Genomic DNA, 15,260 nt, shown 5'->3' on the forward strand with positions numbered 1-15,260 from the left:
CAGAAATTTTGCAATAGAGCTATGAAACGCAAGTAGCAAGCGACAAGAAAATGAAAGCCTCTGGGTCAAATAGAGATGGGGAAATGTTGGAATCCTTAAGGTTAGAGGGTTTTTAGGAAATGGTTAAAAAAGTATAGGCCTCAGACTGAAGTTTTGTTAGCATTGCAAATACAGCAGAAAAGTTTCCCATGCAAGCAGAAAAGTTTCCCAAGCAGTAGACGTGACAAACCACAATAGGTCTTTGTGGAATTGGCTTTAGGATGGCAACAAGGTTATTTAATGTATATCTTTAGAAGGTTAGCATGAATAGAACTCTGTTCTTTGTCTCTTATGAACTAGTCTTTGTTTTAGCTACGATTACGTATGTTTTATAAGATTGGATAGAATGCTTGTCAATATGTGTTTTCTGTGTCTGATTGGCTGAATTCTAGTCTGAGATGATTTTATGTATTGTTGTACCAGCGCTGTTGGGGGAGACATTTTTTTGGTGTGGATCAGTGAGCTGTCATGTCTCCATTTTGTATTTTGAGACTGATGTGCTGGAAATAAAAGCAAAAATCTCTTCACTGGTCTGGTTACAATGTTATCCATATTTGGATATATTGCTGCGGCCTAGTGGGTTCCTTTTTTAAGGCGTGGGTTCCTGACACCATTGGACTTATACCTGTCCCATCCCCCGCAGTAAGGCACTGGAACAGGTTGCCCAGAAGCTGTGGATGCCCCATGCCTGAAGTGTTCAAGGCCAGGTTGGATGTGGCTTTCAGCAATTGGTCTAGTGAAAGGTGCCCCTGCCCACTGCAGTGGGGTTGGAGCAGTCTATCTTTAATGTCCTTTCCAACCCAATCCATTGGGTGCAAATGCTTTGCACAAGACCATGCAGATGATGTCAGCTGTCCCCTCAATGATCACCTCTATAACCCCATTGCAGAGGGCCACAACACTTGGCAGGCATAATTTGCCCTTAATGAAGCCACACTGGCTGTCACTAACCATTTTCCATTTTCCTTATTTTCCATATGCCTTACTATAGTTTCCATGGGGATTTCACCAGGCACAGAGGTGAGACTGACTGGCCTGTAGTTCCACAGGTCCTTATTTCACAAGATCACAGAATCACAAAATGGCTAAGGTTGGAAGGAATCTCAGCAGGTCATTTTGATCCAACATCCCAGCTTAAGCAGGATTATTCTAGACCCTATGGCACAAGATAGCATCCAGATGGTTCTTGAGTATTTTCACAGAAGGAGACCCAATAATCTCACTGTTCCTCTTTGTGATCAGCCACACGGTAAAGAAGCCCTTCCCATACTGAGGTGCAGCTTTTCTGCTTGCTGTATTGCTTGGCACCACGTAGAAGAGCCTATGTCCATCGTCTCGGCACCAACTCATTAGATATTTATAGACATTCCTGAGGCTCCCTTCTCAGTTGCCTCTTCTCAAGGCTACAGGCCCACCTCCTTCAGCTCTTCCTGGTGAGAGAGATGTTCCAGTCCCCTCATCATCTTTGTTGCCCTCCACTGTACGTGCTCCGGAAGCTCCATGTCTCTCTTGTACCGAGAGGCTCAGACTGGGACACAGCACTCCAGATGTGCCTCACCAGGCCTGAGGAAAGGGACAGGATTACCTCCCTCAATTGCTGAAATTCCCATTTTAAAAAGGGAATTTGTTTGAGGAATATAAATTGCTTCTCTAAGAGCGGTGCTTTCCTTTGCCTCTTCTGTTGATGTTTCCTGACCAGTCCTATGTAGAACACACTGTCTGTGTCACTGGATTCAGGATGTTGTTATGGAAAACGGAGAGGTGAGCTGGAACGCCTTTTAAAGGCGGGGTTGCTGCTTCAGCCGCTGTGCGCCCGGCGGCGGCTCGGCCACTCAGGGACATGCACCGCATCGCTTCCGAGAGCAGCCTTCCTCCGCCCCGCAGGGGCAGCGGGCGGCTCCCGCCCCTCTGAGGGCGAGGGAAGCGCCGCCCCCGCCGCCGCCGCCGAGCTCACGGGGCCATGTCGGCTCCGCGGGCTGCGGCGCGGGAGCGCGGCCCGGGCCCGGGGCCGGAGCCGGGCGGCAGCACGCAGACATCGCACCGGCTGCTGGCCTACAGCGATGCGCTGCTGTCCATCATCGCCACCGTGATGGTGAGCGCCCGGTGGCGGGAGGCGGGGAGGGAGGCAGGGAGGGAGAAGCCTGGGGCAGCCGCGGCCGGTCCCGGCTTTCTGGGGGGCGCCCGTGCCTGCCCGGCCCGCCCGGCTCCGCGCCCGCCCCGCTGTCGCCATGTGTCGGGGCCGTCCCGGAGAGGTGTCGGCTGTGCCGCCGCGGCGGGCCGGGCCATGGCCAGGGAACGGCTGTGACTTCCAGAGCTGCTCCTGGTTACGCGATCCGCTGGCCCCTGAGGGTTGCGTGGTTTTAGGGAAGTGCTCAACAAGGAAAAGAACGTCATGTGCTAATAAACATTTTGTTATTTCAGATTTTGCCGGTGGCTCACACAAAAATACATCCTGACCAGGTATCACGTGCCGTTTGTTGTTTCTTGTGTCCTCCCAAGTAGATGTAACACCCTCGTTTAGCACGTAACATCCTCGCCATAGATTATAATTACTTTTCTATGAGACATGAATTGCCCATTTAGCCAAAACATCTTTCAAAAAGGATCTGGTCTTCTTGGTAATAAACCATCACTGAGAGAAGCTTACATAGCACAATCTGAATGCTAGTTTTAAAGTCAGGTTCATAATAAATGTAATTTGAATAAACAAAGGTGGAGAAAGAAGACTACAGGAAAGAAATTAATTCTGAGGATACCCAGGAATTTTAGGAAACAATAATTTGAGAAATTTACAGGTTTTTTCTTTTGTTGCTATTTATTTTTCTACTCTTAAATAGACATAAATCTTAGTTTAAGAAGTTCAGATAAGATTTGTATTGCAGCAAATATACTATATGAGTCTGTTTAAGCCACTGTAGTCGTATTTGGAAAATTTGCTGAGATTAAGCCCTCTCCTTACTGCTTTTTAACAATGGTCACATGAAACCTCTTCAATGCTTCTACTACAGAATTCAGTGCTGTGAAAGTAAAAGAGGCATATTGTGTCCAGTCCTCTGAAATGCATTATTATAGTAACAGTGATGAGAGAATGCATAAATGAGTAACAAGGTGAATAGAGCATTGGGAAGCCCAAAAGGGCTTTTTTTTACAGATTGATGAGATGTGTTGATACATCAAATGCCATATTTCAGCCTATTTACAAGTTCCTAATAAACTCTGTTCTCTGCAATGTACTAATGAGTTTGTTGAATGGGAACTGCATTTTTGGGAGGCATTTTTCAATAATACATTATATTGTTGTACATCTCTTTTTCAGATGTTGGTAATAATTTTGTAACATAACATTTATATTTTGTTTCCTTGGGTGTCACTTTCTGTTTCAGAAATTAGGTGAAAGTGTTCAGCAACTTCTTCTAGCAAAAATTGCCGTTTACTTGATGACCTTTTTAATAGTCACAGTGGCATGGGCAGCTCATGTAAGGTAGGAACATGATGTTTAAATCTAAAGTTAAAAGCTAGAAAGTGCAGGAGATAACCATGTTTCTGATGTATTTCTGTCTTGCTGCCAGACTTCTGAGTTGTCTTTTGTTGAATAATATTAGAAAACCATTGTAAAGAAATGCTACTCTTAGCAGTGAAAAGCTACTTTACACCACTGCCATAGTCATACAGAGTAAAACAAGCATTATGTATCTTTTAGAGTTACTTTTCTTCTTACCTTGAAGGCTAGATGGAATTAGACTTCTAATTCTGCTGAAAAGAACGTGAATTTGTAACTTGCATGCTCCACAACAAAGGAACTGTTATAGTACAGCTGGCCTAAAACTCATCTCATCTGTGCTCAGCAGTAGTTGTCGCAAAGTCAGTTGTAATGTTGCAGATTCTGTACTTCACAGAGCTGTGGACACTCCCACCTGCCATGTCTTGGTGGTTAAAAAGAAATTGGCACGCAGGCATCATGCTGGAACCAGAGCAGTTTTTGTTTGGATTTTGAAATTTACAAATGTCGCTATGCAAGTAGATTGGCTGCATTCCAATAAAGGTGTGAAACCTGTAATTGAGTATTTGAAGCTGAATCCCCACATCCATTCCTTTACTCCAGTGCTTTTCTTTGCTTGTATAAGTAAATGCTGAGGTACAGTCTCAGGGTTTTGTGGAGGGTGATGGGTCCTGTTTATTCTAAGTGATAGTTTTGTGAATGAGGAGTTTCAGTAACAAAATCCAGGGACATTTGCAAGGAAAGCTTTTTCTTTGTGCGCTGTCTCTTCAGGAGAAATTATTCTAAGCCTTAAAATTTTGAAAATACTCTGCCATTCAAATAGAAACCAGGTTCTTAATAATTGCTCCATGATTGAATTTCATTGTATCTCACTTTTAAGACTTTTCTAACAAATTACTCTCACATTTGAGCCTCATGAGTTTTGGTGGCACCTGGAATACTTGTATTAATTCTGTAGAGAAGGAAATTGGGTTCCCCCATACTACCATAAATGTACAATTTATATGTAGTGTTGTAGAATATATTTTGTGAGTTGGCATGTTCATGATACTTTGCCTTGCCTTAACAGGTTGTTTCAGGTGATAGAACATATAGATGATGTCCTGGCTCTTCTAAATCTGGTGAGTGTTGTCATAGAAGCTGGGTGGTTAACAAGCAGATACAGGTCACTTAAGTGTGTCTGTGAATATCCAAAAGTTTCTACATTAAATAGCATAACTTTGACATATTTCCAGGAAAATACAAAGATCTTTAGTTTCACTGTGACTGATTGATAAATAACTTGCTTTTAACTTGCAAATGTTTTACTGTAAACCAAAAGAAGCTCTGCAGCAGGTTAGTCTGAAGTTCATCTGGGGGAACTGAGTATTTTGCAATGTTGTTTCAAACTCTGTTCTCTGAAAGTATGCAACCACACAGTTATTCTAATTTTGTTAATAAAAGCACTGTTGGAGCTCCATGAGATAAAACTAGAGGAAATTATTTTAGAAGAATAGCCTAAGGCATCTAATTCTTACCTAATGTAGCTTTCAAAGCAATGTGTTTCTTTATACTTTTGTTTGCTGGGTTGGGTTTTTTGATTTTGCATTTTAGATGCGAAATAGTTACGATCAGCTATTAACGTTCTCGACAAATCAGAAACAACTGGTTAGAGAGTGTGGTAAATTTAGCATTTAGAAAGATGTCTCATAAAAACCATAGCAAAGTTTTACCTGGGGTATTGGTAACACAGGAAACTGTAGTGTTTTCTACAACAAGCTTGTACACTTTGCCTAGAGAACATGTAAGATGTGTACAAAAGCAGCCATTTGCTGTCAAAACTTTGCAACTTCAGAAATATGGGTATTTTTCATTATGCAGCACAAACATCTCCTTGTAAAATACAAAGCAAGCAATGCCCTCATTAAAGATGTGTTCAGAAAGTACATACTGTTTCAAAATGCTTTTTTTCTGTTTTAGGCTTGTATGATGATCATAACCTTCTTGCCATATACAGTAAGTAATTTTCTAAAATCTGAAATTTGTTTAATTACATTGTTTGTTTCTTCATTTATTTGGAAAGACTCTACCAAAGTATTCAGAAACGCAGGAAAGTGTTGTTATAGTACAAATCCTCAATCCATTGTCATCATTAACTGTTGCTTCTTTAAAATTCATGAAGCTATTTTATAACCTTCAAATACTTCATGTTCTAGACCTGGCAGAAAATGGGTATTCCAGCAACAAAACTTACAGTTATGGGAAGTCATAGTATCATAGAATAGTTCAGGCTGGGAGGGGCCATTGAAGGTCCTATAGTCCAACCCCTGCAAAGATCAGGAACATCTTCAACTAGATGAAGTTTCTCAAAGCCCCATCCAACCTCACCTTGTACATCTCCAGGGATTGGGCAACTGTGCCAATGTTTTACCACCCTCCTGGTAAAAAATTTTCCATGATTTCTTTTAAAAAAGCAGCTGTATTGAAGAAGGTCCACGTTATCTGATAAGAATTTTGGTAAGATAAATAAAACTGTGTTTCAAACTCCTCCTTATATGGCAGGACATTTTCCTTTTGTAATTTAGACCAAGTTTGTGGTATCACTTCTGATTTGCTCTGCAAGGTTGATTCTAGCAGCTGAGGGTTTATGTTTAAAATCTGCACAATTTTTGGTCATATGACCTTAAAAGAATATTTGCAAATGAATACTATATTAACAGAACAAAACAGTTGATTAAAATGCATCTTGACAGTTGTAAGTGTAAGTAGGACAGGCACCTGTTTCTATGTGGGTATGTATGTCTTATATGTAGTCTGCAAAAAATGAGGCTGTGGTCACTAAGACGATGTTTATCAGCAAGAGAACATACTTTTCATTTTGCCTTGAAGCTGGAATTTTTTTTAGAAAGCTGTCCATGTTACTTTAACACTACACCCTGCTTTTCTTCTTTTCCTTTTTTTAAATTTTTTTTCCTTTTTCATCCTCCTCTAAAGAAGCTGCAAAAATTAATACAACAGGGAGCCATGGAGGTAGACAAAATAAAGGATTCAAAAAGGTATCCTAATATCAAGAATTTTCACAGCTATGATGTCATGTCAACCAAAACCAGTTAAGCTTTATGCTCAGGTACAAGCCACTCTGGAGGCTCTTTATTATGGAGGCACAGTGCCAGAATGGCTAAGGTTTAGCACTGTCAATGTCAGAGCAGAACCATCTCTCCAGATGCCTTTGGTTGGGATGCCTGCATGTATTTGTGGCTAGAAATAGCATTTAATGGAATTATGATGAAATGCAAATTATTATGTAGATTTATGAATATTTGCAATATTGAATGAAGAGTGCTTCTGTTTCTCTACTGTTATTCCTGCATTGCTTCTTAATTAAATATATGATCTTGTTGATTTTTTTCTAGTTTTCCTTAATGGCCTCCTTTCCAGGGGTACCTTTTGGCATCTTCCTGTTCAGTGTTTGTGCTGTTGTCATTGGCCTTATACAGGTATTGGAGCTCTCCATTAGCATTTTCACTTTTACATAGACTTTCTTGTGTAGAACTGAAATTAAGCTTCTTAGTGAGTCGCATAAATTGCTAAATATGTTATTTGTATAGCATTCTTTTTCAAAGTTATGCCCATTATGATAATACAGTACCTGTATGTAAAACAGAAGTTCCCTGTCCCATTAAGCTGTTTTATGCAACTAAATCAGCTGATCTCAGTGTTCACAGAATTCCTTTCCCACTCTTTGCAAAAATGCATTGAGGAAAGAACAGTTGAGTTTTCCATGCAGCAGTGGGTGACGGAACACAGGTTTTCAGTCTGAAGTCCAGCAGCATTCTTCCTCCTGTGCAGTGCTTTGTTGCTTTCAGTTCCTTGTTACAGAGGTCTTCATTCCCCTTCATCAAGGATCAAAGGAGGAGACTAAAATCTTCACATAAATCTTTGAGTGTGTTGTCAAATCTCAGAGTTTCTAGGACCAACTTTCCATATGGGAGTGAAGAATAAGCTTGCAAGTGTTTCAGAATGTGTTGATTTATAGTTCTATGTCTTATGTTTGAAATCCTTCATATATTTATATGTAATAAGTTCAGTAATGCTCTTTTCCTTGCAGGCTGTGATAGTAGCATATGGATTCTATCACCCACACTTACTGAATCAACAGATACAGGAATCTGAAAATCAGAATTTCTATAAACGTCATATCTTAAAGATTATCCTGAGAGGACCAATTTTATGCTTTTTAGCAGCCATATTTTCTTTTTTCTTTATTCCTTTGGTAAGTTCTCTCGGTTGACAGAAAACTTTGATGCAGCAGTTTGTATTAGCTGTCTTTAGGACTGTGTATGAAAATAGTGATGTCTGTGTTAACTATGCACACTTTCTTCATTGCTAGTTCTGGTATAATAAAGCCTCAATCTTGGCCTTATTATGGAGCGATGCAAGGACCTGGGAGCCCCGTCCGTCTGGGAGGCCGAGAGCCCAAATGCCCAGGCAGCTCGCAGCCATGGCTACCCTTAGCAAGCCCAGTGATTGTCAGCTCTTTAGCGATTATCAGCTCTCTTAGGATCTCAGCTCTTTGCTTGCTTGCTGGGGTGCCCTTGGCTGAGGCTTGAAGCAGATGCGAGAGAGAAGAAGTCCTGGTGTTCCACAGCAATTGTTTATTGGGGAGTCTGTGAAGGGTCCAGTGATGGCTCTTCTTCTGTCTAATGGGCTAAAACAGCCCCTTTTTATAGCATAAAGGGGGATCCAAATATATCCAATAGTGGGGGTTAGGGAAAAGTGACCCATGGGGTTACAGAGATAAGCTTTGGGGCGCAGGGTCAGAGACAGGAACTTATTTTGCTGTCTCATCATGACTCGGGAGTTCCTACTGTTAAGCCTCAATCCTCCATGGAGCTTTCCCAACCTCTATGGAGTGTGCTACATTCTAGGGTGTTGTTTTTTGCATTGAATGTATTTAATCACATATATCAACCTGTAACTTGATCCATGAATTTGTATAGTGTAGAAAGAATGTTCTGCTAAATTATTACTTGCTGTGCCTGCTTTTTTGTTTGTTTTTAGCAGATCTTCCAAACTCTATGTTAGTATCTTGTGCATCAGAAATAGTTGAGGAAATTTATGTGAAATGAACACCACATTGCACAAACTGAAGAATGCAATTGCTGCACTAACTTAGAGTGTAAGAGCAAACAGAGAAGGGAGACCAGTTAGGCCACCTGCCTGTCAAGGACTGCTTTTACATAGCCTTTTTCTCTTCCATCTTTAGTTGATGTCAGTGAGTTGCTCCTACTTATTAATACAGCTTTAACTCTTTTCTGGAACCCCTACTCAGAACTGAAATCTAGTTTTTGAATGTACGCTGAGCTTCCATTCCTCTTGTTCTTTAGGAAAAGATGGATTTTGAGAAAGATTCCACAGGAATTGGCAGTATTTAAATAATCCCTAAGTTTGTGAGAAATCAGGTTGCTCTTGATGAAAGGGTCAGTTATAAGTCTAAACATGAAAAGGCCTAGTTTTGTCTGAAAATATGTTTTCCTCTTCTTCCTCACTCCGTTCACTGTAGTTTGGTTTTTGTTTTTAATATTAGCAATGGTGAAATTACTCTCCAAGTTGCTCCTATGCTTAGACCTGTGCAAAACCTGTGAACCAATGTGTTTTTGTGACACAAATAGTAGAATCTTAAAGTATCATGAATTGGAAGAACCCATAAAGGATTATGTGGGATAATTCTTCAACTTCCAAAGTAGTTATTCCTGCACTTTTTGTCAGCAGAATTATTTCCCTCCCTGTTTTAGTTTGCTTCATTACTGGTACTAAATTAGCTAGGAAAAAACAGTATTTGGTTCCACATACATTATTCAGGAAGTAAATGAGCATTTCAGCTGAGCCTTTTTCTTTTTGAAAGTCAAGATTTCTTTTTCTCAGTGTTATTAGTTCTAAGATTGAGAGTTATAGTTTCATACTAAATCTGGAAGGTAATTTATATTTTTGATAACTATATTTAAACTGTTCATTTTCTTCTCCAACAGTCTTATGTACTTCTTGGACTTGTAATCATTTTTCCGCATCTCAGTCGATTAATTACATGGTGTAAAAACAAAATTCTTGGTAAGTAACAAAATTCCTAGGCATATGTTCAGATTAGGTTGTCAACCTGTTATGCAGACAGCCTAGAATGAAGTAATTTCAGTTCTGCTTTCATTTTCAGTCTCGGAACATAGTGATTTTAGGGTTTATTGATGTGCTTCTAAACAGTGTCTCCCTTGCTCCCTAATTTCCCCTCATTCCCATGCGATGAGATTTGTGTAAGGCACAACACATTGTAAGATCATTTTTCCAGTGCAAAACCTTTCTTTTTTGTCCTGATAGTGCTAGTGCATACGGACACACTATATATGAATGACAGTGGCAGGCCATCTATCCCTTTTCCCTCCTCAAGAGGGAGCATGGAGATGGAAGAACATAAGGAAGAAAGCTCTGTGCCTTTACCACTTCCTTCCCCGCAATGCTGAATAGTCACACATTTTCAAACAGGCAAGAACTGCACCTGTAAATCAAACTTTCTCACAATAGTTAACTGTTCAGGGTATTACTAATTACTCATTAATCTAACTGCTATAATCTAAAGATGTGCCTTCACACATGTCTCAAGTTAACCTAAACTCATGATTCCTTCCCTCATGTGCTTTCTGCCCTCCTTGTGTCAGGAGTAACAACTGCACAACCATAGCAACCTGAGCTGCCCTTAAATCCTGCTGAGAAAGAGGTTGGCATTGCTAAAATAAAAGGAGCAGGGGATATCGTGCAACCTACTTAGCTGAAAGGTGCAGTGTCCCTCTGAGAGAGAGCATAGAGCCACTGAAGAGATAATGTCTTTGTTACTGACACTCCCAAGCTGGGGCAGAAGAATAACACTTTTGTACTTCTACTGTTGCTGTTCAGACTAGTACAAGTCTGTCTGTTTCCAGTGCAAGTGTGAGCATACTCTTCAGTCCCCATGTGGCAGCAATAACAGGCAGAAATGGTCTAAAAGGATGAAGCCAGACTCAGAGCCTAGAATAAACACATACAAATATTGTCCATGCTTATTGTGATGGGGCCAGTGTGGTTTGCAGTCAGGTCACATATCCACCTCACCCTATCAGATGGCTGAAATACTGCTTTACTGAATTTCTTGTGAATACACCTGCTTTGCATTCCTGTGGAGCCTTAACCTTTTATATATATACACTGAAGCAGTGTATTTTTGCTAGGTAGGCACTTCTGAGTTCACTCTTTAGAGATGTGTTCAACATTTCCTATAAAAACTACACCTTTTGACAAAAGGCTTGAATTATTTTAAGTGTGTCCAATATCCTTGTTCAGCCCCCGTGGTTTTTTTCAAGACAGGTTTTTACTACCATGTAGTCTAAGTTCTCCAAGCTGTCGTAGCAGCCCTAAAGCTATTAGGCCTTCCTGAAGTACAGCATCTGATTTGTTCAATTACAGCTTTGAGTCATTACTAATGGCTTGCCATACAGTTTAAAGGAAAGAGCTTTTTTTTTTTTTTTTTGTTCATGAAGCACTTGTCTTGAAAGAAACATAAATTTCAGGGAGAGGCACATATGCCAAAAAAAGTAGAGTGACTGACATCCTTTTGTCAGTAGAGTGACTGGCATTCTTTTGTCTAAAGAAAAGTTTAGGCAGATAGGGAAAAAAGGTGGTCACAGTAGGTTGTTGAACTACCTTATTTTATACTTGTTTTCATGATTAAGCCTCTGGATTGTTTCCAGGTCAGAGAGGTGAAGAGGAGGAACCTCATAGCTTAGAAACCTTCACTTTTTACCTCAGTGAGCCTCTGAGTAAGGAACGAGTAGAAGCATTCAGTGATGGAGTCTATGCCATTGTAGCAACCCTGCTCATTTTGGATATATGGTAAGGCTTTGTGCTGGTTCTTACACTTTGTCTTGTAAAATATATAAACTTCTGTTTGTGTGTAACATTTGAGGAAATAAAATTAATCAAACATTGTGTTTAACTTCCAAAATCTGCAGTGGTTACTTTAAAGTATGATTTTCTGGAAGGACTCAGAGCACAAACCAAAGATACTTTTTAACATCCACATTCCAGTAATGATGATCAGTGTGCATAATACATGTTGGGATGTAGAGTCTTGAAGAACAAAGCTTCCTTTTTTTGCTTAGTTATGTTTTCAGATGAAAGCTTTTTGTGAATAAAAGCTGTTTAGTCTCTGTATAAACTTTATTAACCCAAAGGAATGCCAACCTGCATTCAGATTTCCTTATATATATATTATTTGAAACACTGTATCTAAATTACTAGAGAAGTTCAGGGTGGATTCCTGTTGTTCACTACTTTCTCAAAGTAAAGCAGCATAATTCAGTCTTGCTCCAGGTGTGTTTTTATAACAGGAATATGCGAAGTAAATTAATTTTTCTCTCCACAGTGAAGACAATGTTCCTGACCCCAGAGAAGTTGAGGAGAAGTTCCATGGCAGTCTTCTTGAAGCTTTAAGTGAATATGGGCCAAACTACCTTGCTTACTTTGGCTCATTTGTTACAATTGGTCTCCTGTGGTTTGTCCATCACTCTCTTTTCCTTTATGTAACAAAAGCTACCCGGTTAATGGGACTGCTCAACATACTTTCATTGGCTTTCATTGGTGGGCTTCCACTAGCTTACCAGCTGACCAGTGAATTTGCAGAAAAGTCTCATAATGAAATAGAAGCCATTCAGGTCAGCTGTGTGATCACTTTCTTTGCCAGCATATTTCAGTTTGCAATATGGACTACAGCCCTTCTCAATGAAGAGGAAACTTTGCATGCCTTTGCTAGATATGGTGGCAAAGAGCATGCCTTCATGTTTGCCAAGCTGGCTCTTTACCCTTGCGTAAGCCTGGGGGCCTTCTTTCTAACTTGCTTGTTAAGTGAATTTAGCACTGCAATTTTCCATCTTATGCAGATTGTAATCCCGTTTGCTTTTCTTGCCTTGCGCATTTTTGTTAGAATTTCTTTAACTGCCATAAAGTTTGTGATGTCTCTCTCCAGACGGAAGGTTGTATTGTTAGAAGAGGAGGAGGCATGTTTGTCTCCAAACGAAACACTGTCCTAAATTTCTGCGCGGTGCATGTGAAGTTAAGAGATCAGCTTCAGCTCCTCTGACTTGCATTATATTTGTGTGTGGATTATATTGATGTAAACCAAAGCCTGTATTGACCATAACTGGGGCATATTTATGTTTAAGCTGACCATGCTCAAGACCCTTTCTCCAAAATCTGCTATTGAAAATATTGGATAAAGAGGGGATGCAAAGAAAAGCATGTTCCCCTTCTTTTAGTATTGCCTTATAGAAAAAAATGCTGCTTGACATGTAACTGCAGCAATGATCAATTAAGAAGTGCGCAGATACCCAGGAAAATGGCAGCCAAACACAGAAGTTGGTTGAGTTTCTATGTAAGAGAATGTGAGGCATGGAAAACACAGAGACATCTGGATTTCTGGATGGTACATCATAGGAGAACATGTGTGCATACAAGTTACTAATTTTTTTTTTTTTTCAATGTTAAATTTTTTAATGTTTTTTTTCAATGGTCTGTCCTGCATAGTCACAACAGGGGATAGCAGTTGGAAATCTAGCTGTTTGAGTGGCTCTGTGTGAGTTTAGATGGGAGTTGCAATTGTGATAGCAGTCTTCCAAGCCATCTGAACACAAGTTCTTTGGCCATATCTATTCTTTTTTTAAAAGTGTGTAACAAATGAGGAATCATCTGGCTTTGCATCCAAGTTTCAACTAGCTTTGATATTTTCTGAGGGAAAAGAGCTCTGTGATTAGATGTAAGTTTTTTTCTGTTCTGCAGAAGCTTCTTGTCTGAAGTGTTTTAATTTCTCAGGCTTTTTGTGTCTGTTTTTTGTCTGGCAATGGAACATTCTTCTGTTACTCAGAAGGCATGGTGTCATATTCAAGGAGAGTATGAGACTGCAATATGTGAGAGTTCCACATCAGATAAAGGAGTTAAGCTTTCTCTTGAGTTGTGGACAAGTAAGGGGTCCCACAGATTTCTGAGTCTCAGGAAGACAGCAGAAGAAACTAACCCCTAGAACTTCCTGTCCATGATAATGTTGAATTTTTTTATTTTTTTTTTACACTTACATAGAGCTGGATAAGTATTGTGCTTTTCAAATCATCTAAACTCTGGCTGCCTTAGAAGCCATTACATTTCCTTCTGGCAGAGTGATTAATTTGTATCTTGAATTATCTTAGTGCCTGACAACTTTAATGCCATAATTAAAGGCATTTGGGGAATTTTGTTATTCATCATGGAAAAAAAAAAAGTGGCAAAATATGCCTGAAGAAATTACAGATGAAAAACAAATATCTCGTTTCAGTTGAGATCAGTCTTGAAAGCACTTGTGCTTTTGTTTTGAAGCACCTTGATACCGAATATGTCATTGTGAATATTACATACTTCTCATGAAGAGTATGTTCAGCTATTCAAGGGGATTTATACCTAGTTGTGGTTAAATTACTTCCATTGTGTTGTGTATAGCAGTTTTTCTGATACTTAATAAAAGCACTTTTGGTTCTGTATGGTTTTGTTTCTAATGTGCAGCAGACACATAGTAGTGAATATGTGTATTTGTAATAAATTGCAATCAGTGAAGAAACAAAACTTCAAGCCATTTATTTCTTCTCTGTAAGTGAACTTTAAGGCCAATGTCTGTAATTAAAATTACGTTAGGTGGGTTTTTCCTATAAGGTCACCAAGGTCCCTTCCAACCTCAGCAGTTTTGTGATTTTTTTTTACAAAATACCAAAATGTTTTTAATGTGATGTAAAGAAATGTTGATTCTACTTCTCCTGGTACCTGAAGAGAATGAAACCCAAAAACTAGCCAAGGAGTTTCATTTCAGTGTCTATAAGGATGCTTTGTATAAAGCCATGTATAAATATTACAAGGCACTGTACTCGCTCAATAATGGGGATTTTGGGGGGGGGGGGGGGGGTGTGTATGCATCATTTTGGTTGGTTTGGTTTTTCTGGGTTGGTTTGTTTCTGATTTTTTTTGTTTACCCCACTTAGAAATAAGTCATTTGTTCTGCACTTCTGCAGAAAGAACAGTTTTATTCAGTTTTATTTTTGCTTGCAGTCAAAATAGCATTATTCAACCCAAATTTGGTAATATGTCAGAACCTAAATCTAAGGACAAACATGATATGAGACTTTATATAAAGTGAGGTCATTTAGCATCATTTCAGGTTCTTTAGAAACAAACATCAATTTGAATTCTGTCACTTTCAAGTAGGAGATCATTCCCAAATATAACTGTAACTAGTTGTTCTTGATAGAATTGCTAATGACCACAGGGTATTGTATCTATGAAAATTAAACTGAAATGCAGTAATTACAATCCCAGAACCATAGAATGGATGTCATTGGAAGGGGCCTCTGAAGACCATCTAGTCCAACCCTCCAGTTTGAAGCAGGGTGGGCCAGATGGGTTGGTTGCAGAGGTCTTTGTTCAGTCGGACTGAGCATCTGCACAGAGACACCACAACCATTTAATGACAGAATCATTAAGGTTGTAAGAGACCTTAAGATCATCCAGTCCAGCTGTTCACCCAGCAGTGCCTCTGTAACCCCTAGACCACTAAACCACATCACCTGCACCCGATCCTCATGCCTCTTGCACACCTCCAGGGATGGTGACTGCACCACCTCCCTGGCCAACCTACACCAATACCTGA

General features: G+C 39.8%; 1 protein-coding gene across 1 annotated transcript; it reads left to right on the top strand.

The window, feature by feature from the left end:
• Positions 1–1,964: 1,964 nt before the first annotated feature.
• TMEM175 (transmembrane protein 175) lies at positions 1,965–14,144 on the top strand. Its single transcript, XM_058823627.1, has 10 exons — positions 1,965–2,131; positions 2,461–2,499; positions 3,423–3,520; positions 4,608–4,659; positions 5,498–5,533; positions 6,931–7,014; positions 7,626–7,790; positions 9,547–9,625; positions 11,290–11,431; positions 11,964–14,144. Exons 1-10 carry the CDS (start codon positions 2,000–2,002, stop codon positions 12,625–12,627), a joined length of 1,491 nt encoding a protein of 496 aa, XP_058679610.1. The 5' UTR covers positions 1,965–1,999; the 3' UTR covers positions 12,628–14,144.
• Positions 14,145–15,260: the final 1,116 nt, after the last annotated feature.

The sequence above is a fragment of the Ammospiza caudacuta genome, chromosome Z (genome assembly GCF_027887145.1).
Source record: "Ammospiza caudacuta isolate bAmmCau1 chromosome Z, bAmmCau1.pri, whole genome shotgun sequence".
NCBI lineage: Eukaryota > Metazoa > Chordata > Aves > Passeriformes > Passerellidae > Ammospiza > Ammospiza caudacuta.